Source organism: Empidonax traillii, unplaced genomic scaffold, assembly GCF_003031625.1.
Source record: "Empidonax traillii isolate 1590-97213 ecotype Southwest subspecies unplaced genomic scaffold, ASM303162v1 scaffold22:size5013007, whole genome shotgun sequence".
NCBI classification, from domain to species: domain Eukaryota; kingdom Metazoa; phylum Chordata; class Aves; order Passeriformes; family Tyrannidae; genus Empidonax; species Empidonax traillii.
This window is the reverse complement of record NW_020955215.1, coordinates 3,212,530-3,237,978: the sequence shown is the minus strand read 5'-3', so window position 1 is coordinate 3,237,978 and position 25,449 is coordinate 3,212,530. Positions and strand designations below refer to the sequence as shown.

At 53.2% G+C, this 25,449-nt stretch overlaps 1 protein-coding gene across 1 annotated transcript; it reads right to left on the bottom strand.

Annotated features, from left to right (window-relative positions):
- Window positions 1–567: 567 nt before the first annotated feature.
- On the bottom strand, window positions 568–22,714 carry SH3RF2 (SH3 domain containing ring finger 2). The gene is made up of 8 exons (XM_027902245.1): window positions 22,040–22,714; window positions 10,769–11,038; window positions 8,702–9,025; window positions 4,409–4,503; window positions 3,006–3,176; window positions 2,680–2,894; window positions 1,766–2,130; window positions 568–869 (listed from the first exon to the last, which is right to left on the bottom strand). The coding sequence occupies exons 1-8, from the start codon at window positions 22,409–22,411 to the stop codon at window positions 591–593; spliced, it is 2,091 nt and encodes a 696-aa protein (XP_027758046.1). The 5' UTR covers window positions 22,412–22,714; the 3' UTR covers window positions 568–590.
- Between the last annotated feature and the right edge of the window lie 2,735 nt (window positions 22,715–25,449).

The window sequence follows — 25,449 nt, the reverse complement described above, 5'->3', positions numbered from 1 at the left end:
TGATGGCACTGCCCTTCCCACTGGCTCTTTCCTCTCTAAATCACCTTTTAGACTGTTCTGTGCTAAAATTCCTGGGCTAAAACCAAAGAGAAAAGCAAGCAAGCAACTACCCTAACAAAAAATCTGAGTGACACCCCCCCCCCCCTTCCCCAAAGGCAGCGTAAATCGTCAGCCAGGAGCTGATCGACTCTGATTTATGGTTTCTTTATCCTGAGACAGGCAGGTAACGACCCGCTGTTAGATCTCTGTGGGCTTCCTGCAGCCCTGAGAAGATCAAAACGAGTGTAACTCTGATACCCGCAGGCTTCCCTCCCCTCCCGCCGATCCTGCGCTGCCGTACGGGCAGCGACACCGGGGATCGTCAGTCCTCGAGTCCCATCTCCCGGTGCTCGAGCATCCCTGGGGCAGGGGGGCTCCCTCGGGGGTCCCCCAGCTCTGCAAGCCTCGGGTCCCGAGGGTGCCGCTGGTGCGGGGACACGGGAGCAGCGTCCCCTCTCGCAGATGGGGAGCAGGGGAGGCTGTGCGGGGTCCGGGGTCCTGCGCAGGAGGGAGAGGAGCAGGTGGGGAGGAGGCAGGCGGGGGTTACCCGATCAGTTTGCAGAGATGCTGCTGTAGCCCTTCTTGACCGGGAAGGTCAGCTGCCCCGAGAGGTCCAGCGACAGCGCCTTGGGGTGCAGTGCCCGGCGCGGGTGCAGGGGGCTGGAGCCGAGCCGGGGCGAGTACAGCACCAGCAGCTCGGGGCCCAGGCCGGCTTCGGGCAGCAGCACCTCCGGCTCCGTCCTGGAGCGCTGCAGGCGCGGCGAGGGCTGCAGGCTGTGCCGCTTGGGTGGCGGAGGGCTGTGGTTCTGGAACCGCACCGTCTTCACTTGCTGCAGCGAGAAGGGGACCGGGGTCAGGTGGGAACATCAGCCGCCCCTCCCGCCCTCCCTGCTGTGCCCAGCCCTGCAGAACCGCGGGGGATGTGCCGAGGGGGTGGCTGGATCCTTCCGGGGGCACTGGATGCCTGCGGAGAAGCCCAATGCAGTGTAGCCGATTGCAGGGGGAAGGGAGCCCCAGGGACGGGAGACCGAGGAGAGTCGGTCCGGAGAGCCATCGGCTGAGTTATTGGGAGGGAAGGAGCAGGAGGCAGCACAGCATCGCGAGGGTGGGCAGCCTGTCTTGTCCTCAGAGACCCGCGGGTTCTCTCAGCTGATGCTGCGCTGCCTGTGAGCTCTGAGGCTGGCTGGGCTTGTGGAGTAATTTGGGCACCCCTTTGGGTGTCATGGGAAGAGGAAGCTTCATTAGAGCAATTTGCAGAATGATTTCACTTTTATGAAATTTCTCTCTGGCTGCCAGAGGGGAAAGAAATTCCCATTTCAAATAGCTCAGCCCAACTAACATGAGGGAGATGGGCAGCTCTGCAAAGCTCTGCCTGACAAGACCTGTCACCAGGTCTGTGGCATTTGCCCATTCCCTTCCACACTCTTGGGAGACTTTGATGGGATTCCTTTCTGATTTAAGACCTCAGAAAGATCTCAATATTTGCTTGTGACTGAACTTGATGACAGGGATAAAGCCCCTGTAGGGCTTTATCTGGATAGCAGTGTCAGCAACACAAATATCTGCTTTCTGAATGCAGGTGCCAATCCCAGTGATTTCTATTGGAAGAAAACCTGGTGAAGATGGAGCAAATCCCTCAGGGAATTTCACCTAGCAGTGTTGGCTGACACTGCTGGTTCCAAGGGGATGGGGGACCCTCTGGAGCACCGGGAAGCACTGGCCGTACCTTCTCGGCGCTGTTGCGGCAGGTTTCTGGTTTCACCAGGATGGACGGGGGGGCTGAGGCAGGCGGCTTTGGAGCTGCCTCACTCTTCACTGGAGGGTCTTTGGCATCCAGGATCACTGAGCTGCACACGGAGGGGGTCCGACTCTCCCCTCCCCTGATCACAAGCGCCGGTGAAGCCTCGTGGGAGAAGTTTAACCTTGTTGCCTCGTCTGTGCCGGCTCCGGGAGGGACGCTGTGTGACGGGGAGCTGATGTGTGGGTATATCTGGAACTGCTGAAGTCGCCCCGCAGCCGCGGAAGGACGCCTGAGGGAGCCCGTGATCTGCACAGGGGTCCCCGCCTGCCCCGGCCTCTGCAGGGATCCATCTGGGGAGCAAGGACCGATGGAAAAGGAAAGTCAGCAGGAATCCAAAATGTCAGAGAGCGCAAAGGGGCAGAGTGAGCAGCGATCACAGCCCTGCACGAACAGCCCACATTCACGGGATGCTGTGGGGCCGAAGCTCCCAGGAATTGCCACGTGCCCACCCCAGGCGCCGGGACTGGCGGGCAGCAATTCGACCAATTTCGAGCCTAAACCCACAGACAGTGGCCCTTGCCAGGGCACAGCATGCCTCCAGCTCCGCTGCCAGTGCTGGGAATGGGCCACTTGGTTCCCCAAATACCCCTGGAAATGTATTTCAAAACAGTGTGTATGGGCTGACGATAAACCTTGCAGCCTCCTTGGAAAGAACATAACCACTGAGCTCTGCATAAACCTTTGCAAGGAGTTTTTCCACGGTGAGTCAAACACCCTGGAATTCCCAAAGCAGCCAGAGCGGGGCCAAGCAGGGGTGTGGAACCACGAACCGCAGCAGCTGGTGTGGTCCGGGGGAAATGTGTCCACTCTCCCTCACAGAGCCCACCCCAAACACTTACTCTTCCTGGCACTGCCGCGGCCGCGCCGCAGAGGTGCCGGTCCCACCGTGCTCCTCCCCGGCGAGGGGATAGGGATGGGCAGCAGCACCGGCTTCAGGGCTCTGCTTTGCCTCGGGCCGTTTTCGGAGATGCTCCCTTGGGAGGAGAGCGAGGAGGTCGACAGTGTCCATGAAGTGTACAGGGAAGGCATCTTTGAGTCAGAGAGACTAGATTTCCTGCTGGAAAAGGGAAAAAAAAGGTGAGAGCTGCTGGGTGCCATCCTGCCTGGCGAGGGACCACCCCCTTCCCTCTTCAAGTGTTTTTGTTTCATGTAAGAAAAAACGGACCTGAAGAGGGGAGCAACATAGTTGCTGGGGAAGGCGCCGACTCTGCCCGTGACGAGGGACATGCCTCTTAACCAGCCGTCGTGATCCTTGCCGAAGACACGGACCCCTTCTCCCTTCTGCAGCTCCAGCTCGTCTGGTCCATGAGGCACATAGGAGTGGAGAGCCACGCACCTGGGGAAAGAGAACGTGAGGGGAGGCAGAACAGCCCCCGTGCAGAGTGGCTGGAGCATCCTGGAGCTCTGGGGTCTGACTGACCCACGTGGAACAGCAGCAAACCAAAATGGTGTATATTTCAAAACTTTCTCCTATTTGTTCTTTGAAGAACTTTTTGTCTCCAGTGTAACACACTTAATTGCACTGTTGTTTTCTTTTTTTTTTTCAATGGGAATGTGGTCTGCTCCCAAGTATCAATGAGTTACAGCCCGATACAGCAATTACTGGATGTTATTTACAAAATAGAAACGACAGACTAGTTGTCTGGACAGTCAGGGGCTATCCCAGAACCTGCAGGGCCAGTCTGTGTGAGGGGCTGCTCCCTTGGGGACTGGCACAGCCCAGGTGGGTCAGGGCATTCTCATTCTGCAGAGGTTCATTGCTGTACAGGAGTCACCTCAAAGGGAGGGCCTGCAGGTGCCGGTCTGACACTGCAGGGTTGAAAGAGCAGCTGTGCAAACCAGGCAGCTGGTGGGACCCTCTAATACCTTCCTCATTCTGCAAATTATTTTAATGTCTTAGGGGTTTTCCTGTCCTTGGCACTAAGTGTGTGCAGGAATCTTGGCTGACCTACGATGGTGTGTCTAGGTTGCCTGAGCTGTGGGTGCTGCTCGTGGGCACCAGTGTTCCCACAGCCTGGCTCGGCACTGGGGGTGCTGAGTGCTGGGTAAACAGCGTGTTGTGATGCTGTTGTTATTTTAGGTGCATTACTACAGCGCCAGGGTGGTAAATCTTGTCTCGAGGAAAACAAATCATCACAGCATGTTATCCACAAATTTTAACTACTCTGGGAAGGTTTTCAAATACTGGATCGTTCAAAACATCAGTGGCCATGGAGGTTTTAAAAAAAAAATAAACAGAGGCACTTGAGGAGTGATTAGTTTCTTCACTCTTAAAAATATTTAAAGTGTGTTGTTGACAAAAAGGCAGAACTGTTTATCCATAAATACTGCAGTGAAGCAGTAAGGGGCAGGGATGGTTCACCTGCTGGGAAAAGAACAACTCAGCTGTGACAACAGGTCTCTGCCACCCCCTGCTAAGACCAGCCAGGTAGGTTCTTACGTGGATCTGCATTCGGATCTGAGCTGTGCTCTGGTCTACCAGCACCTCCTGGCTGGCAGGAGCAAGCTGGAAACTACAGGAAGCTACACCCCCCCTTCCCCTAGAAGTATTTCAGCCTCCTTACGTACAGGTAAGCTGGCACATGGTGCTGCAGATGGGGAAGGGTGACGATGGCTGCTGAGGGTCCCAGTGGTCCTGGTGCGGGGTAGTAAGAGGTGCTGACCTAGGGGAGAAAAAAAGGCAAAGAAAACAAGGTATTAATGTGGTCACCCGACCTTCAAAGAAACCATCAAAGACGTTTCAAGAAATAGAAGTTTGCAGCATTTGACTTAAAAAAAGACCAGGCAGTAAGAGGAAGACTAAGAATCCCAGAATCACTGGGGTTAGAAAAGACCTCCAAGATCATTGAGTCCAATCTCTGAGCGATCCCCACCTTGTCAACCAGACCAGAGCACTGAATGACACGTCCAGTCATTTCTTGAACACCTCCAGGGATAGTGACTCCACCACCTCTCTGGGCAGCCCATTCCAATGCCTCACAACCCTTTCAGTGAAAAAATTCCTCCTAATGTCCAACCTGAACCCTCCTGGGGACAGCTTGAGGCCATTTCTTCTTGCCCTGTTGCTATTTGCCTGGGAGAAGAGTCCAATCCCCACCTGGCTACAACCTCCTTTCAGGCAGTTGTAGAGAGTAATAAGGACTCCTTTTCCCCAGGGTGAGCCCCCCCAGCTCCCTCAGCAGCTTGACATGTTCTTCCCCATGAAGACACTTGCCAGGGCATGGCTTGGTTGGACTGACGGTGCTCATCCTGTCCTTTAAGAACAGAGCCTGTTGGGGCAGAAAAGCTGTGTGTGGGGAGGCTCTGGAAGCAGCGATGGAACAGGATAGGATAACCTTAACCCAACACTGTGACTTCCAAGAGTCACATGTAAGCCCTAAATCTGTATCTGTTGCTAATCCCACAGATGAGTGAGGAGACCCTCCCTTGCCTCTCCTTGCATTTGGGGTTCTCTCATCCCTCTTCACTTGGCTCTGAGCAACATGAGTGCCTTTGATCCGTTCCAGGTCTCCGGTGCTGCTGCAGGAACTAAAAGGTGTTTGGGAAAATGGCATTTCAAGCCCAGGCTTTGAACCAGGAGGAGACCATCATGTCTGCCAGGTGAGGACTGGTGTGATCACTGCTGTTTCACTTGTTTATTTAGCTCCAGCTGGAAGTATTGAACCCTAAAGTAATACAGTCCTTGCCCCAGTGATTTTTAATGACTATGATTAAAGACATTTACCAGGTCTGTGGTGTCCCAGGAGCTCCACAGGCCTCTGTGCAGGGCAGGCAGGGAGCAGCTGTTGGCCATGTGGGCAGAGACCCCTCGCTCAGGGTTGTGTGTGGCTGGAGTGAGCCTTTCCCCACTGTCCTTCTGCACCTGCAGAGCAGCATCAGCCACCACAATGTCCCCTCTGGGCTCTCATAGGGATCTCTGGTGTTCCAGGGAGGAACTGCAGCCCCATTTTTGCTACTGAGGTAACTGTACCTCATACGTGCTGTGCCAGAGCTGCCGTCACCTGCCAAGGGTCCCTGTCGTGCCGGTGAGGCCATGGGCAGTGTGCTGGGCTGGTCCCATGCCTTGGATGTTCCCTTGTCTTGAAGCTTGGGTGACATCCCCATGCTGAGAGGGTCTCTGAGGTGAGGTGTGAGCTGTTGGGTGTCCTCCACCTGGAATCCTACTGATGGTCCAGACAGTACCCCCAAACCAGAACCTGCCTGTGGGCTGTTCCCATTCTTCTTCTGAGATTGGTTTTGTGTTCCTTGTGCTCACTGGGCTCTGCAGGGAGCCCTGGAAGGTCCCAGCTACTGAAACTGCGTGTCTGTGCTAACCAGGCCCACTCCAACTCGTCCCTTTGGCTTCTGCCTTTGCTCTTCTGGTTGCCAGTGGTGCTGGCAGCACAGCAGCCCTCGGGGTGGGGGTGATGAGAGAGCACTTGGTGCTGCTCCAGCCTCTCCACACAGGAGAGGCTGCAGTGTGGAGGGAGGATGGCAGTGGGCAGCCTGGCATCCTTGGGATGCTCTCCTGCTGAGCTGTCCCTTCTGCAGCACAAAATGTGCCCCGGGGTGAACTGCTGCCGGCAACAGCTGATTCCCATTGGGAATGCAGCGCCGGAAGGCGACAGCCACGGTGGTGGCATGGCTGTGCTGTGCTGTGCTGTGCTGCGCTGCGTGGTGGCAGGAGCGTGGCTGCTGTCGGGGGGAGCAGAGCTCCCAGCAAGGCAGGGCAGTGACAGCAGCGTCCCAGGCAGCGGAACGTTGCTGGGCTGGGATGAGGCTGCCAGTCGTGCTCTCCAGCAATGACCACGGGCTCTTTAATGATGCAAACTGGGGCTTTAATCTCGTGTTCATTTTGAATCTAATTTCTAGTGGTCAAGTCTGTAACGCGGTGCTGGAGCACTGGCTTGGCACGGACCAAGGGAAAAAGAAAAGTGACTCACCAGCTCTGGTGCTCTCCAGTAAATTAAGTTAATTAAAACACCCCATCAATTCCAGCTTCTGTCTCGGACCTGGAGTGGCAGGTCAGCTTTAAACCATCTCTGCATGCCTCATTTTCTAGTCCAGGCAGGGTCATACCAGGTGTTCATAAAGTGGATTGGAAAGTACAATTCTACTTTAATAATTATCATAACCAAAATGTTTGAAATTTTGGGATTCGGAGTTTGTTTTTCCTGCATTGGAGAAAAATGACAGCCTTTTACTGTTTTTCCTGAAGGAACTGTGTTGAAGTGTCTCCTTTTGGCTCGAAAGCCCCATGTTTCTCATCTCTTATGTTCCCCTCTGCCTGGGAGCAGCTGTAAACCTTTAGCCTCCTCAAAGCTGCCTTTTTGCAACGGAGAGGAAAAAAAGACTGAATGAAATATTTTCCAGCCACGTATAACTGGTTTCAGCGTTCGCTTTTGCTGATCTCCTGTAAGTACCTTGCGAGCCCTTGTAAGTACAAAGGGTTTAATTCCCTGCCTCTGCTCAAATCCCTCTCTTACTCCATCTCCCGTTCAAGTGTGTCACCAACGTGATTACCAGCGCTGCTGACACAGGCAGGTCCCTGCCGGGAGTGCCCGTGCGCTGCCTCGTGGGGAGGGAGGCCTTCCCCATCCCATCCGGGGGCCGTGGGAGCTATCAGTGCTCTCCTGGATGTTGGGTGCTGCAAGCTCCACATCATTTAGCACACAGAAAAGCCAGAGGTACCGGAGGGCAGCCGTGGGGTTTATCAGCTCCCTTCACCGAGCGGCAAAGGGGAGGAGCAGCAGCTCTCAGACAGACGTCCCCTGACCCAAGGACCGCCAGGTCCAGGGAATAAGCTCGGTTGTGGCTGGGAAGAGATTCCCGTGGTGGAGCGGGCGGCAGCGCCCCGCTGCCCTCACCCCACAGCCGCTTGCGCAACAGGCACATGCACAGACACGGCGGCCACAGCCCTGCAAACTGGTTCTGGCTCCGTCTGAGCCCGGCTTGGCACCGCCAAGGGGAAGGAAGAGCTGGAGGAGGAGGGCTGGGGCAGTGCTGGTTATTCCCTTTTATGGGCTGAAACGAGTCCGAGTGCTCGGTGGTGGTGGGAGTGCCAGGCAGGTGGTGCTGTGGGGAGCCCGACAGCCCCCAGAGCAGCCTCTCCTGCTTCGCTCCTCCAGCCGTGTGCTGTCGCTGCCTGTGCCCGGGTGCAGCCCCCCGGTCCCCTCGGCCTCTCAGGTACCCTCACAGTGCCCACCTGGGCTTGCAAAGGAATCTCAGCTTTGCAGCTCAGTCATTGCAGCCTAAACCCGGAGATGGAAAGGGAAAGCTGCATCCTGTGCAGCCTCAGGAACAGCACAGGTCCCCTTCCCCCCCCTGCAGACCTCTGGGAGCAACACTGCTGCTTGGAAACAAGGAAATCCCAACCCTTCTAAGGCCAAACTGAAACATGTTCTTGCTTCTGCTGTTGGCAGTAGTTCAGACATTTTGGGTAAGATCCCACTGGGGGTGTGAGACGTGATACGGTTTCAATTGAGTTATGGAACTCTGTGAGGCTTCATTTCCCCTCCACAACCCAGGATCTCACATCCCAGCTCTTTGCAGGCTGGTGCTCAGTACAGAATGCCTGCTGGGTGTTATTGCCCAGATGTGAACTGCCAGGGCTGAGTGATTGCTTTATAAAATATTGGAACAACTTTGAATATGAAAGATGGCACAGAAATCTAAAGAAAGCCCTTTTTATCCCATTTCAGATGATCTGTGAAGATACTGGACTCAGATCTTCAGTCAGAGCGGGAAGAAGGAATGAGAATCATCTGCCTCCTAAAATAAAGAGCGGATATAATCCAAAAGGTTGATCTGCGTTTATATCTCAGTCCCCAAATCAGGATAGTCCCAGGCTTAGGATGCAGACTGGTGTTGCCACTGCCTTACCTGGACAGGGGTGCTGTAGGTGAACTCTGCTTTCTCGCTGCTCTGGGTGGCCACGGTGGGGTTGCTGGAGCTGATGAGCACAGGGGAGCTGATCTCCAGGGCTGGGCGCTCGGCGGGCGCGTGGACCATCCGGTTGAGGGTGTTGAGGGCCGTGGTGATGGAGAACTGCCGCAGGCTCTTCCTCCTGGAGTCGGGCACCTTGGGGAACGCCGGCGAATCCGCGCCCTTCGCCTTGGGAGACGCCGTGCGCAGGGACGCGCTTTTAAACTGAGGGGACCAGTGGGTTTTGGAGGTCTGCAGGAGCTGCCGGGCAGTGGTGTTGGGCTGCGGGAGACAAAGGGAGATGTGATGTGGTTTCAGAAGTTACACCTGGCGCAGCCCCCAACTGCTGCGTTTCCCCTTTCCAGCGTGGCAGCAGAGCTGCAGGCAGGGTTCAGGTGATGTTACAGGCGATCTTCAAAACCTTGGGGCTCAATCATTTTCCTCATCTGCTGTCAGTGACAAATCCTGGGTGTAAAATTCCTGATGCGAAGCTGACAGCAAAATTAAATTGGTTTGAGAAACTTGTTGCTGAGACAAGGGTTTATTGAGGCTGAGTGCTCCTCCTGATATGTTCCGTGTCCAAGGATTTGGCTGGTAGAGGTGCAGGGAGAGCTGACTGGCTCCCTCGCAGTGCTTAATGACACTAACTCTGAATTAGAGGGGACATTTGGATACATCTCCCTTTTCCAGTCTGTGTTGGCACATGTGGGTGCATCTTGCAGGAGGACACCTAAGCCCTGCAGCTGAAGGCAGGGCATGGGCTCGGAGAGGCCCTCACTGGTGGTGGCTTTCCCAGCAGAATTAGATCCACCCAGTTCCATCTCCCTCAGCCTGAACATTCATGGCTTGATGTTGCTTCCATTGAAAAAATCCTGGCTTGTTAAGCATTGGGGTTAAAGAGGGAGAGGCAGGCCCCGAGTTTGCATATGGGCAGCATTCACAGAGTATTTCTTGGAAACTGCTGATCAGGGTGTTAATAGCAAAGGGCATGTGGTGACAGTGTTTTTCACCACGATGGGTGCCAGAGGAATTAATCATGATTTACTGCTGACACTAACGAATTGCAAAACTTGGGAGATTCTCCCCCACTCGTGGGAGGCAACATGCCCGACGCCAGGGATGGACAGGGAGACTGAGGCAGGAGAGGTGCAGGTGGCTCCCTGGCTTTGTTATTTTACAGCAGTTTTCACATCTTCCCTCTCCAAACTAAGGTTTAAAACCCACAGTGTGTGCATATGTACATGTGTGCCATGGCCATCCTGTCATTTCTGTGCGTGATCAAGCTCTAGCCTGAACTGGAAATATTCTTCTGCCTCTCCAAGTACCAGGAGATGTGAAAAAATGGGGCACAAACTGTGTGTCAGAGCCAGAAGAAGCCTCATGTCTCCCACAGCAGCCCTACCTTAGCCTTCTCCAGGATTAATTTCTAATTCCTTGGTGGCTCTATGTGTCCCTGACTAACTTGTGTCTGTTAATGCCAGACTTAAATAAGTCATTACTGAAGCTAAAATGATTTCATTAAATGAAAAAACATTTTACAAAATCTATTAGAGCTTCAAATAAGGTGTTTTGCTCATGTCCTCCTATAGAACAGCCACAAAGCAGAGCTTGCTGTAATTATGGGCATTACAAGTATTAATTTTATTTCTAGGAATTGGTGCCGGTGCTGTTTACACCCCGCATCTCAAGCTAAGCTGCACAACACAATTAATGTCTAGACCAGCGCTAACAAAATTCTGTCAGGGAGCGAGTGGCTGGAAGGTCTCCAGAGCTGCAGCACTGGGAGCACTGGGAATGCTGCCTGGGACACGCTGAGTGGCCCTGGCTGAGCCGGGGGGGCACCCGCATCCCTCTCTGGATGCCCCTCGTCCCTGTGCAGGGCATCAGGGCGTGTTTAACTGCTGGCAGCAGTGCCTGAGGGGGCTTGGGAACCTCCCTGACACCCGCAGGAGCTCCCAAGGATCTGGGGAGCGGCAGAGCACTGTGTGCTCCGGGGGAGCCGTGTCCCGGTGCCGCGGGTGGTACCTTATGGAAGGTCAGGCTGTCCTTGTTTTCCGCCTTGTCCCGGCCCCGCAGGTCGAGGCTGTAGAGGGTCCTGCCGAGGGGCTGGGGCAGGGGCAGGTGCTTGATGACTTGCACGGAGCTGGCTGGGAAAACGCCGCTGATCCCGTTGACCTCCCCCAGGTACCAGTTCTCGTCCAGCTGCCGGAGCAGCACGATGATGTCCCCCTTGTTGAACCGCAGCTCCCCGGGGTTGTGCCCACGATAGGTGTACAGGGCCCTGGCTCGTGGCACCTGATGGGGGAGAGAAACAGCCCCTGCAGTTCGTCTGACACAGACAGAATTCCCCAAAAGCATTTGTAATTACTGGGAAAAAAAAAAATTTAGAGGTCTAAGGCTTAAGCATGCATTTATTGGGATTAACTACCCACATCCTTTCTTGATGGGTTTTACTAATGAAGACAAGCTCCCAAATACTTATGCTAAGTTTGTATCAAGATGAAAAGCAGGCTGGACTTGTTTAAGAATATTAAGAAACAGTTAAGGCCCTAAACTAGTCTTCCCATGGGATCTTACTGCCTGCTATAAGGTCTCCTCTTATACAATGTCTATTTTAATAACCCAAGTATTACTATTTTAGAAGGGCTGGAGGTCTCAGACATCATCCAGCTGAGCTGGTGGCTGTCACCTGCCAGGAGAACACAGCAGAGCAAGGTGAGTGCAGGATGTGCTCTCACATACTTCTCTCACCCTTTAACATGTGTGACTGTGGGTTTATTTCAGCCTTTACCAGGGTTACAGGAAGGGGTGGCTTAATGTTATCGTTGCTGCAGTGTAATATGAGAAAGAGGAGATACACCAAAACCAGAAGATGAGAGAACTTTACCATTTTGACTCTCACCAAAATAAAATTACAAAGTTCCTTTAAAGCAGTTGCTGTGCTGAGCCCTGTCTGTACCAGAACGCTCTGGTGGAGCTCCCATCCACCCTGCAACGACGGGTCCCTGGCACAGTGCAGTCCTCAGTTTTAAAGGATAACCCAAATACTGAGCTCCATTTCTGGCCTCCAGGCTGGTGGCACAGATGTGTGAGCTCCATGCTGAAAAAAGGGGAAGCCAGGATTGTGCCCAGCTCTAGAGCCTTGATAAGCTTTAACCAGAGGTGCCGGTGCCTGGACAGGGACAAGAGGCTTTTCAGCTGCTTCTGTGCTGGTCTCTACAGGTCTGGATTGTCCTTCTTTCTTTAGAGGCTGCCAAGTGCTGTGGTCTGCTGAGTTGGGCCCTCCCCTGCAGTTTCTCCAAGCCACAGTCACCCCATCCCACCAATCTCACAGGAGATGGCACTTCTGTATCAGCGACACTTTTCAGCTTTTCCTGCCTTTTACTGTGGATTTCTCCAAATCCACCTGTGTCAGTGCCCAAAGCTCAGGCAGGACTCCTGTAGAGCTCCCTCACCCTCAGCCACATTTGAGAGGTCAGGAAGGTGGAAGAGAGAGATTCAACATTAGTTTCTTGAAGCATGGAAAAGGTTGAATTTCCCATGGAGATTGTTTACGTTTTGGGAAGAGGACATCTTCCAGCATTCCCAAACACTGATGCTTGGTAGGAAAAAAGAACCAAGAAGAGAAAATTTTCATGTACTGCTTTTACTTCAAAGCCTTTGAAAGGGGAAGCAATTAGCTTAATGTTTAGTTCTAATTAACTCATCCTGCCTGTTAATTTGTGCTCATAGTAAACACATGTGCTCGGCTCAGGGACACTGAGAAAAGAAAATGGGGAAAGTGAGGCTCAGGCCAGCTTTGTTCTCCATCAGATCTGAGCTCCTTTGGGAAACAGGGACTGTGTCCATGCCAGGGTCATGCAAGCTCCCTGCAAACACACGCCTGGATGTACCTGCTTTCCCGTGAGAAAAACAGACTATGGTGATGGAAGACACAGGTGGGCAGTTCTCCTTCAGAGCCACTCAGGGACAGACTTGCTGGTGTTACACAAGGATGAGGAGCACAGACCTTGGGTTTGCCTCAGGAGCGACCAGAAAGCAAACAGGACTCTTGCAAAGTGTGAGAACAGGGCTTGGGAAGGAGCAGCACCAGCATCCGGAATGCGAGGGAATGGCAGGATACAGCAAAACATTAAAGGCAGCAAGAACGAGTTATGGAAATATATTAAAAATAAGAGAAACTCTGAAATGAAATGCATGCCTGATGCTAAGTGGGAACAGGGAGCAAACAACGGGGTGCTCAGAGTCTGGAATATTCTTTTTTCAGCAAGCAAAGGATGAGACAGGAGGGCAGATTGGGATACATAACCGAAAAAACAGGTGTGTTTGTGGCCTGTGGCTGGCTGACACCACTCGGATGGATGGGCTCTTTCTTCCTCTAACCACACTCACAACCTTCAGTTCTTCACCTTCTCTTTCATCCTTTCCTCCCACTTTCGTGCCCTTTCACATCCCTCAGCCCAAGTCAGATATTTTTTTTTTTTACATTTTGTATGGCTGTTCAGATACTGAACCAAAAATATCTCACTGATTTCCCAACTTTATTTAGGATATAAACCAAGCCTTTATCTACCCAGAGGGAGCAACTAATGTGGTTTTTCCTGTACAGGTCCATCACAAAATAAAGCTGCAAGCTGAAGATTTCAGAAAGATGTGCACCTGGGTCACTGGTTTTTAATATGTTCATAGGAAGCAGGAAAGACAAAAAAGAACATCAGACCCACCCTGTGGCAGCCACAGCGCTGGGGCTGGGGTTGGGCAGCAGAACCCCCACAGCCCATCGCTCTCCTGCGGCTGCAGATCTCATCTGATCTGATCCCTGTCTCAGCTTGGGCTGATTTCTGTCCACTCCTGGGTGTCCCAGATCCTCTCCAAGGCATCTGTTTTGCCTTGTTTAAAGTAGGTTAATTGCAAAGCAGAAACTGGGGTGCTAATTAACCTGGCGATAAAGACAAGGAGTGCCTGGAGGAGGCTCGCTCTGGGCAGAGGGAGAGGCTTTCCTGGACCAGGACATGGTCCTGGGCGCAGGGGCAGGAGGGAGTTTTGTGGAGTTTTCTTCTGTTAGCATGTCCAGTTGCTTTTTGTTAATCCAAGGCAGCAAATGTTAATTCAAATGATTTATTTAGCAGGGTGGTAGTGGCAGCAAAATGTTCAGCCAAATATTGCACACACTGGCTGGTCCCTAATGTGAGCTTGGCATCTGTCTGAACATCCCTGTGGGAAAAAACTGGGAGCAGCTCTGCGAAAAACTCAGCTAAAGGTTTCTGATAATTTGCGTAGAGTTTTGCTGCCCAGTAGCAGCGAGGGAGAAACTACAGATGAGAAACCCATTTCGTGGGTGGTTGTAACTTTTTTCAACTCTACCTCATTTTTTCTGGTTTTTCCCCTCTGTTTTCTCCTCCATCACACCTGAGTGAGACAGGACCCTGTCCCTGCCAGGCACAGGAGGTACTTCAAGCCTCAGGGAGAGAGCGCAGCAGGGAACATCAGGTGTGGAACCAGAACCCTCCCCCCAGCAGAACCACAACAGCAGCACCGTCTCTGGGTGAGATGCTTTTCTCTCCTTGGCCACTCCACCAGCAGGGATGGTCATGGCAGATGCACCTCAATGCTTTTCCCCCATTCTCAGTGGATTTGAGGCCGATAAGGGAGAAAATATTTTATTTTTTTTTCGCTATTTTTGGCATTTGGCAGCAGGCTGTGCCAGGGCAGCCATCCAATCCCTGACTCTCCCTCCGCACAAAACAGAGCAGCAGATTAAAAATACGTACATGTGCGTGAGGAAGCAATTCAGGGCATCTTTTCCTACTGGAGAAATGCACTCTGTAATGATCTGAAAAGAGCTGGTTATAACTGCTTGCATTGGCAGGAGGGGATTCTTGTAAGACCCTGTACTCAGAGCACAGGAATCGACAAACAGGAGGAGAAGCAGCATGTGAGGCTGGCTGGAGAGGGAGTTGCCAGGAGCAAAGCCAGGAGCTCAAAGGAGAGGAGAGGCTGCTGATGGAAGCTGGGAACACCTGTAAACCTTGTCCCAGGAAACTCCCTTTAAAACCGAGGAACAGCATGGCCCTGCTGTGACACTGGCTCTGCTGGAGGAGACTGAGCCACAACCTGGATACCCCAGGGGATCGTGAGGCTGAGGCCATGAATGTCCCTGCACTGGCATCCACTCACTCCTGCACCCACTTCCAAGCACGGCTCTGTGAGATACAGCTGGAGATGTTGGATGGGATCCTCCTGTGTCCCAGATGCTCTGACTTCACCAGCCTCCCCAGCTGTGCGGATGGACATGTAGGATGAGGGGTATGTGAATCCTTGGAACAGCTCATTGCTATGGATGTCCAGGGGTCCTTCCTTCTGGTTTACTGCTGTGGCTGATGCAGTTGGACCCAGCCCCCCAAACCTCAGTGGGTGCCCTACTGACTCCAGCAGTGGGGGCAGACCCATGGGTCTGGGAATGCTGCTGGCAGATGGATTGGGAATGGCCTCAGACAGGCTTGGACCTGCACCTTGGTATTTCTCCAGCTCTGATTTTCCTAACTGCGTGCAGGGAATGCCTTGGAGTGGCTCCTTGCTCTGCTCCATCCTGTCCCTTGAAGGCAGCTTGCTGCCCCAGGGCTGCTCTCTCCTCCCCCTCCAGAGGAATGTCTCTGCAGTAAATCCCCAGGGACTGATCCCAATCTGTTGGAGAAGAGGGAGGCCATACTTGTTCCCTTGTTCTTCCCGAGGGCCTCCCGCAGGAGACCCAACAACACCAAATGTTTCACCCAGGGGCAGCCAATGACTCCAGGACAGATCTGAGGGCACAACCCAGGCCACACTCCTGATGAGCTGTGACCTACACACCGAGCATATAGAGATGGGAATTATCCACATGCTGCTGCCAAAGGAAACGGACATGCTGGCTCTTCGTAGAGATGATCAATAACATCTCTGTCCATTCTGATTCCTGAGAGCCACCTCCAGCATCCTGCATCTGACTGCCTGCATCTCCATGGGATGAATGAGCCCCATTGCCTGTTCTGTGTGCTCAGCTAGCACAGTTCAGGGCTCTGCAGGATCCAGGTGGATGAAAAGAGCTATTTGAATGTAAATTAATTGCCATTACAATTCTGTTTTTCTGCATTTCGGCAGAGGAGATAACTTCAGCCTTGTCACAGAGAACAAAACCTTCAAAAGTGAACTTGTCATTTCAATCTCTTCATATAATTATATTCTGAGGATTCAGGCAGTTGGGTGGTTTCTGCATTATTTCTCCCCTGAGGAGGATTGTTCCCATCTTCCAAGCACATGCAGGCTGTGTGCACCAGAGAGAACAAAGCCAGTCCCTTCTGCTTAGGTCAGCCCTGGAGCTCACCAGATCTTCCTAATTCCCTCCTGAGCCTGCTGGAACACGAGGCCAGCGCTGGCCATGGCTAACACTGGTGACCACCTGCCCCTGAGCTGACTGGTCATCATGGGGGGATGCTGAAGATGTGAATTGTATGGATTTAGGTGGTTTGGTGCTGCTCCAGCTGCAGGGGCAATGGTAGAGGGACTGGCAGCACTTACCCCTTGCTAACTCACAGCCCTGTGATGCCACCACATCGAGGTTCATGTCACTTCTGAAAGTGACCATTGTAGTTGTGGCTTTTTAATGCAAAGGTGACATGAAGAATGAGGAAAACGATTAAAGAAAACCCAGAGCAGCTTCTCTCCTGGAGCGGCTGAGGGATGCTGAGGTACAACCGCCCGTGTACAGCTGCACTGGGAATGCCTGGCCACGTGTCAGTGACATCCCCATACTGCCCAGGAGGCCAGGGCTGATCAGACTTTGCTTTTCCAGTGTGAAACACTGGAGAGGTTCAGGTGGGCAGGAGGAGTGCCCAGGTGCATGCAGGGCAGGAGCTGGACTTGAGCAAGGCTTTGCTCGTGGATGCCGATGGAGCTGCAGGGGGAGCAGGGATGGGTCTGTCAGAGGAAGGAGGGGACACCAGCAGGGCACGGCAAGGGGATGCTGGGGACCGGGGCCCAGCGTGTTCAAGCTGCAGTGTCTGCATGAAACCCTTTCACGCCTCTTCCCTGGCTGCTGCCGTATCAGATGTGTCTCTGCTGCCGTCAGCAGTCCCGGGCAGTGGTTAGGTTGTGTGTCATGGGTTTAAGCCGCACAGAAAACAAACTGTGTCAGCCCTCAGCGTGCCCAGTCTTGATGCTCTGCCTCAGCACTGCTGTTCTCAGAAGTGGCTGTTTACTGTGCAGGGAGGAAACCTGCATCCCTCTCCCTCCTCCTCCTGGCTGCTCCTGAGCCCTCTCCCTGCCAGTTCAGTGCCCTCCCTGTGCTGGGAAAGGGAGCGCTGATGTGGCTCCTCAGCCAGCACTGCCAGTCCTGGGCAGCACAGCCACCTCTGCCCATGGGCACCGGGCCCAGGCACTCTGCAAGCTAAGACAGTGCTGCCAGCAGGGAGGGCCCTCACCTGTCTCAGGACACCTGCTACATCCAACCTGGCACACTGCAGAGCTGCATGGAAATCTGCCTCCTCTTCTCCCTTCCCTCCAGAGGGAACATGACAAACTCAGGCCAGTGACTGACTCCATGGACCCTAGCCAGTGACAATAGCCAGTGACCAGCAGGGAAGCTGTGGGAAGAGCAGGACTCAGACTTTGAGGCTCCTGGCTGACCACGGCACTGTGCAGGTGAGCTCGCGGAGGAGCCCTGCTGTGCTATTCCTGACTCGCCATCTGAGCCTGACTCATTGCCTTGGAAACAAATTAAAACACTTTTATGTGTTTGCAGCTTGGTACCTAATTTTGTAAAACCAGGGAAACTGGCTCCTGCTGTTGGCCATGGAGGTCCTTTGGCTTTCCTCTGCCTCTGGTACCACCCAGGAGTGCCCTACGCCTGGACTGTTGCACACACAGCTTTTTGGGGGGGGTGTTGTCCACCAGTCTATATTGAGGTGACCCCACTCTCTTTGCAGTAGATAAAAGTGCTAAAACTACATGCAGAGGGACAAAAGACACACACCAGTTTCCTGAACCAGGTGCCACCAGAACTGCAGGAGCAGCTCCTTGTTCTGTTAGAATTAGACAAATGTGATGGTGGAGGAGAGATGGGACAAGCCCTTTCTCCAGAAAGGCCATAAGGCCACACAGAATTTTGTAGCCAAATGAAGTGTCTCCGTGTCCAGTTGAAGGGCCCCGTGGTGCAGGCCTGCCACCCCCAGCAGCTATGGGGCAAGAGGATGCTCCCTATCTCTGACATGAAAGGAGCCAGCACCACCACCCCAGACAGAGCTGGGCCTGGGCAGCATCCCCGGGTTTGTGAGGTCCCTGCAGTGGTTGTCCAGCTCAAGGGGATGTGACATGTTTTAAGGTCATTTCCATGACTGCATGGGAACTGCTGGGGGTTTTGGGAGGGTGAGGAGGGGGGTTGGCTGAATGAGTGGGCCAGGAAATGCGTTTGCCTCCGGTGGGTGCAAATATGGAGGTTGCTTTGAAAAAGACTTCAAGAAGCTCCAGCAATCCAAGTGCTGTCTGTCAAATCCAGAAAGGAGTTGGAGATGATTCTGGAGGAGAAGAAAATACCAAGATGCAGGCACTATCTATAGACGTCCGTGTGAAGGTGGGACGTTGGAGTGCAGAGTATTTTTATCCCAATAGAGGTGTTATCTGTCTATCTCCCATAAAATGCTGGAGGGGGGTGTTAAGCACTCAGTTCATGCAAAGATAAAATAGCCCAAGTCACAGTTAAATCTGCGTGGTCCGTGTTTTCCCAAGGCAAGCTGTCATACTTGGAATTTTTCTCCTCTAGCTCACTGTCCCATGTTTGTTGCATGACAAAAGTTCAGCGCCCAAGTAGCTGTTTAGTGGCCTGGACGGAGTTTTGCCGTGTGCAGGGTGCAGTTGGGTCATCCAGCTCATCAGAGAGTGTTCCTGCACACCTCAGCACACAGGGTCTGCTCGCTCGCCGGCGGCAGAGCCGCGCTCAGCTCACAGCGGGGCTGCAGCAGCTGAGGAGGAGCCTCAGCACAAGCCTTAACCACACCTGGCACATGCCAGGGGCGGTTCCTAAGAGTTCAAAGGCTTCAGCATGGCTTATTTACGCATACACCTCCCAGCAGATCCTTTTATTCTTAAATTCCAGACAGTTTATTATGTGGAGATCCTGAAAATCTGAAATCTTCTCCTCTCTGCATTGATGTTAAAGATCTGAAGGCCTGGCCCGAGGTGCCGGGAGCAGCTGCAGGGAGGTGCTGGGGGCTTGGGGCAGTGCCAGGGGCTCAGGCTGGGGGCTCGGGCAGTGCTGGGGGGTCAGTGCCAAGGGGTCAGGGCAGCACTGCCCGAGTGGCTGCTCCAAGAAGGAAGTGCAGGACCCGGCACAGCCGGGCTGTGGATACGCACGGCCGGGCCCACGTGCCCAAACTCAGCACGTGCCCACCCCACGGTAGCTCCTAGGAAGTGGATTCAAAAGGGATTTAAATGCCAGCAAATAAATAGCTTGCGATGGGCTGTAATTAGAAAATTCCCTGGTTTTTAACAACTGGCTCTGGGAAATTCCTGGCTAAAACCAGAGTGCTGTGTTTGTGCTAATCCAGCAGCCCCGCAGGGGCCTGCTCACTCTTCCTGTTCAGAATGAGAGGAGCTCTTGGCTCGCTGGGTGACAAGGGATTTATATTACTTTTTGCCTTCATGGATGCTTATGGGGATGAAGAGCAAAGAGCTGGCAAGGAAACATCTCTGCTGAGAGAGAAACTTTGATCAAACTTGTGATTTTTTCAGCTCCAGGGAGAAAAGGAAGTTTATTTATAGAACAGCCTTGATAAAAACAAACCCCAGCCCATATCCCATGTTGGATGGCAGCTCTGGCTGCAGTACAACGTGGGGCATGTCAATTGTGTTTGCTTTGCAGCACAAGGTGTTGGACAGCATTAGGGGCAATTAACAACCCTTGTAGACGAGGGCAGTCTATTTTTGGGGAGCACACAACCTTCCACTGCAGTAGAACATGGACACTGCAATTCCAAGTACCTGGGGGAGCACTGTGGTGGGATGAGCAGGACTGCACAGTAGCTGCTCTCACTGTGATTCCTGACAAAAAGCATCTACTCTGAGGTTCACACCATCTGGAGGCCTCTGCTTACCCAGATTCCTTCAGGTGAATACCCTGGAACTCAAGCATTCCATGGTGTAGGGTGATGGCAAGTCACCCTCATCAGTGTCTGGTCTTTGCACTTCACAGGCAAATGTGTCCCTGCTGTGACCAAGTGCCAGCACAGGGGAGGCTCCAAATCCATTACCATCCCACTGGAGCACCCAAGTAACGGCTGGTCCTGAGTGCAGGTACTTAAAACCACCAAAACCAAAATGTGACTAATACATTGCATTCTTCACCTTGCAGCTGAGGATTACAAAGTGTTTTATAATTAAGTAACTAATTAAGTCTAAGAGCATTTCAGTGTAATGTGTTTTATGTCCCTTCCCAGAGAGGCACAGGAGCTCAGAGGGCTGTCCAAGTGCCAGGGAGCCGGCTGCAGCCACCGCTACCCCATCGTTCGCTGTCTCTGCTGATTCCCAGGAGTCTGGTCCTAAAACTGGTCTTGAAAACTTTTGGGAGCTGCAGACTGATGGATGTTGACATTATATATCAGCAGCAAGTTCCTGCCTGTCCTGAAAACCAGTAAAAAAACCATGAAACGAGTGAGAGAAAAGAAAACTAGACGAGCGTATTTGTGCTTTTTTATCCAGGGGAGTCCAGTTGGAAAAACTATAACCTCCTTGACAGCTGGAATGTCAGCCTGGGACAGCAGTGACTGAAACCTGTCGCTGTTGGATGGTTCGTGCCTTGCACAAATGGCACCAGCAGCTCCTGCAACTTCCCTGGAGCGCTGGTGGATCCCAGCAAGGGTGTTGCTGCTGCAGCAGCCCTGGGGATGGAGCAGGGCCCCCACGGTCAGAGCAGTGTCCCTGCGGATGGAGCAGGGTCTCCATGGTCAGAGCAGTGTCCATGTGGACACAGCAGGGTCCCTGCGGACAGAGCAGGGTCCCCACATGGGGGGCTCCTGCTGATCTGTCAGCAGCCCAAGGTCCACTCTGCCCTCCCACCTGGCCCCCAGCCACCTCCCGGTGCTGCAGCAGAACACTCTGGGCTGGGCCATGTTGCCCACCCACCCCTACCCCCCTACCCCTGGCTGTGCTGTGGCCAGGCAGCACTCCTGGGAAAGGGACATGGAGCCCACAGCTCTGAGCTGCACTGCCACATGGTCCAGTGGGAACACCTGAGAGAGGAGCTCTGGAGGGATGACGGGTTTTGGTGTGGGATGCATCCAAGGCCCTTATCAGTGCCACAGAGATTTCCTGGGATAGGCATTCCAGCTCGTGGCCACAGGACACAGAGCCTCCCCCAGCAACACCTGCACGTGTGCATGGCTCTGGGACACCAGGGAGGACAACACGATGCAGGGGAGGACACGTGTCCTGTGCCTGCCTGGACAGTTACAGCTCTGTGGTCCTGCAGTGCTCTGGGACACAACAGCACTTTTAGCCGAGATTTTGTCATGAAAAGGTTTATAGAGACATTGTACAGAAGAACAGTTCAGGTGGGAGAAATGGAAGCCCAGGAATATAATGCAGGAAAGGTGAAAACTACAAGTCTCTACCCCAAATTCCATCTGAGCCAAGCTCCTTTAACAGATCTAATATCACGTCCTTGTTATTCAAGAAAAGCTTTTGTACTGTTAATGACAGAAAGAACTTTGAATTTTAAAATTAGCCTAGTAACTCATCCCTAGGTACAGTCAGTGAGTGCGTCAAATTTAGCATTTTTAACTAGTGAACCTCCAAGTACTTTGGCAGGAACAGCAGCATCATTGGGTAGGCTCCTTCCTTTCCAATGCGGGGGAAACTGAGGTGCAGTGACGAGAAATACTTTCTCCACCACCAACAGTTACAGGTCTGCAATTACGGACTTAATTGCTATCAGTAAAAAACAGTGTATTGCCCGAAAGTCAAAGCACCCGAAATGCCCTCAAAAGCCAGGAAGCACCTGAAAACTCTGTGGGAAAACAGCTGCTGTGAAGTTTTTGTAAGGAGAAAGGCGGGCTGGCTTTATCTCAGCCTGGGAGTCAATTCAATTCCTGCTGCAATGAACTTGAAACAGTCAAATATCACACGGAAACAGCAGCCAGACTTGCAAACAAAACGCTCGCTCTCACTTCAAGCACTCTGCAGTGCTGCTAACAAGGAAGGTTCCTGGCTCTGGGTACACAGCAGGAACCTTTCTATGCTCACAGAGTAAAGAACATTGACCTTCCTTACCCCTTCCATGTGGATCCTGGGATTGGTCGCCAGCCGGTGCTGATGCAGCTGCAGCCCCCTGGGGATTCTCCTGATGGAGGCGGGAGAGGACAGGACCCCTGACCTCTGGATTGAGCCAAACCTGGTGACGTTTTGTCCACACCTGACTCCATCCAGCAGGCGAATGAGGAGCAAGTTGGATGGGAGCTGCTCGATGCTGCACAGGACGAGGGTCCTGCACTCAGGGCACCGGAGCTCCTTCTGGGATTTCAAGATCCTTTGCAGACAGGGCTTGCAGAAGGTGTGCTGGCAAGGCAGCACCTTTGCCGTGGCATCGAGCTTTTCAAAGCACACAGGACACTCCAACAGGTCAAGGAGAGCCAAGTCATCCATCTTCAGTGCAGAGCTCCGTCAGGAGCAGAGCTGGAGCCATCCACACCCCACATCCACTGGAGCCGGCTGAGATGCCTCCCTGTGCCTGCAAGAACCAGATCCTGGGCTCCAGCAGCTATCCTGCTCGGAGGGCGAGGGAGGAGGGAGCGCGGAGCAGAGCTCCACTGCTGGAGTGTGTAACGCAGCCACCTACATCGCAGAGCTGGTGCCTCACCAGCCAATCTGCAAACTCACACGCTGCGCTCGCATCCCAGTTTGAAGTGAGTCACTTGTGACTCAGTTGGTGTGAGGGGACGGGTCCGGGGTGGTGCCGGGGGCAGGAGCTGCAGGTCGTGCTCCCCAGGCAGAAGGTCCCGGAGCAGGGATGGGGAGCTGCAGCAGGCCGGGCACGCTCCCCTGACGCCTGTGCAGGACTGGCTGCAGAGCTCCTGCTCTGCGCATCAGAACTGACACGGCGGTAAAAAATTCACCAGCTCAGGAGATGAGAGTCCCCGATAAACATCAGACCGGACCTGTTTATGCTCGGCTCTGGCTGCTCGCCGCCGCTCGCTGCGCACATCCCTCGCACACCTACACGCCGCCTCAGTTCTCAGATAGTCCCAATTTAGCTCGCTGCCTGCCCGTTTTGACAGCAGTTCTATAAAAAGTCCTTCAGGCACAGCCACTCTCCGGGGGTACCTGGCGGGGCCGCGGGGCGCTCTGCGGTGTCGTCCTCACCCGGTTTGGCTGCCTCAGCTCTCTGAATCAACCAAGGAGGATTATTCCTCCCACAGCCTCAAGTTGCTCAACCTGTTCCGCTCCTTGGCTGTGCTGGCTGAGGCCAGGGCACTCACCATGGCGGGGTTCAAGCCTGGGCTTGCAGCAGCTGCATGGCCCTGCAGCACAGACGGGATGGGATGTCCTGCACCCGTCGAGGGGCCGAGGGGAGCCCTCACACCAGGAGCTGTCACAGTCCTGCTGGAGGGAGCAGCATGTGCCAGACTCGATCCAGACACAGCTTCCTGTGCCTGGCACTCTAAACAGGGAGTGACTGCTCCGGCTGCTCTTTCCTATGGATGGTCACCTCAACAGCAACCCCTCTGTGGGACAAGGTGGGATCCTGACACTGTTGGTTACCAGGGACAGGCTGACCTCTGCATGACTTTTGGTGCTGTCACCTGGACTCCAGCAGCTCCTGGTGCTCCCACTCCCAGGCCAGTTGGCGATGGGCTCCGTGCTGGAGAGTCCACAAATGGCCCCTTCAGGAAGGGTGTCCCTACGCTGCAGTGAGACCTGAGCCCAGCAGCTCCCAGCCATGTGGAGTCTGAGGGGCATGTTCCTGCCCCAGCGAGGCCCTGGCTGTGGCACAGGAGGCCAGGGGCCATCTCATGGTATCTGTGATTTGCATTCCCTTTATCAGTTGGATTCCTATCTCAGGTCTGCCAGCTTGCACATACCGATGGATTGCTTAAGGAGTGCAGGAGAGGCAGCAAAGGTCCAGGACAGTTTTGTTCACAAATCCTGCTGTATCTCAGTCGTGTGTTTAGAACCTACAAGTACTACAGATAGTAGAGGAGGAGTGTAAATCCAAAAGTCTCTCAGATAACACCACTAGATAACACCCTGCCCTCTTCTCAGGATTCTTCAGAAGTAGGGTGTGGAAAGAGTTAATGTGTCTTTCCAAAAGTTCTCCCCCGCAGATCATGATTTTTTCAAAACAGTGTTTTTCTTTTATTTCTTTAATACAGTAGCCATTTGGATAAATTAAACTGTTGACAAACATCTTCAGGATATGCCAGGAACCAATGACCTCACTCTGTTTCATCTCAAGTTTCCTTTTGCTTTGGTGCTTCTTTGTAGTCTGTCATATGGTGATGTGTGCTGGGTGCACACTTTTTAATAAGTGATGCTGCAAACAACATCAGCTCATCTGCTGGAGGTTGTAAATGCAATGCGTGACATAAACTTTATTGAAAACAAAGGTTCTGAAGGTTGTTTTTCGTTTTTACATATTCCTCCCTATTTGTGCTTTGTGATTAGCACTCAGGTTGTATTTTCATCTGATTAGAAAGGAAGCAGAATTATGAAGTATCCTGAAGTGGGCAGGGGCTGGAAAGGAAGCGAACTGGCTGGTTCTCTGCACATCAACTCTTGCTCATCTCTTACCAGATCTCTTTGGTCCTTCAGTTTTCCTGAACTTTAAGGTCCAGTCTGTGTTAGCTGCACTTTCACAGCAATGGGTGGGACTGAGGGCCTGCCTGGGGGACGCTTCTGCACAGTGCAGTGCACAGTTCCTGGTGAATTCCCATCACCAGCCATACTCGGGAGTGTCCGGCTGCTCTGTGGGCACCTCAGGAGGACCCAGGCCAGGGGATTCTGTGGTGCTGAGCACCCTCAAGGGGTCTGGGGAATTGGGGATCTGGGGCTCTTCAAGGGTCTTCAGTGACATGGGTGTCTGCAGGAAGCCCCCTGCACTCTCCATCTCTTGGGAATGCCATCAGGGATGTGCTCTGGACAAGCTCCCCTCAGTCTGGCAACAACTCTATTCTTTCTGTGCCTGCTTGGGCACAGGGTGTGGATTGCCCAGGCAGGGACAGGGGCTTTTCCAACCAGGAGTTTCTGAACTGCCACAACAGCCAAGTGAGACTCTGATCTGGGCTGCAGTCTCTGATTCTGCTGCAATACAAAAGCTACCTGTGCTAACACACTTACATAACACATCAAATGTTCAAAGCATTTCCCTAAAGCTCATTCACCTGTGGAACGCCCCTCAAACTAAGCATCCCCCCACCACTTCACATGGAGGAAACCTGGAGATGAGGCCAGAGGTGTCCAATTTGGGATCAGGATGTGAGGCCTTCCTGGTTCTCCACTTCACACTCAGACCATTATCTGCCATCGCCTCTCCCTTCCAACGCATCTCGTAATTGGGGTTAAAAAATAAAGGCAGAGCTAGAAAGCTGCTCGTCCTTCCCTTTCATTTCAGCAGTCTCTGTTTGATGCTGATGCTGTAATTAACTCAGGGCTGGATGCAGCGGGATGCCTGGTCTGGAGGACGC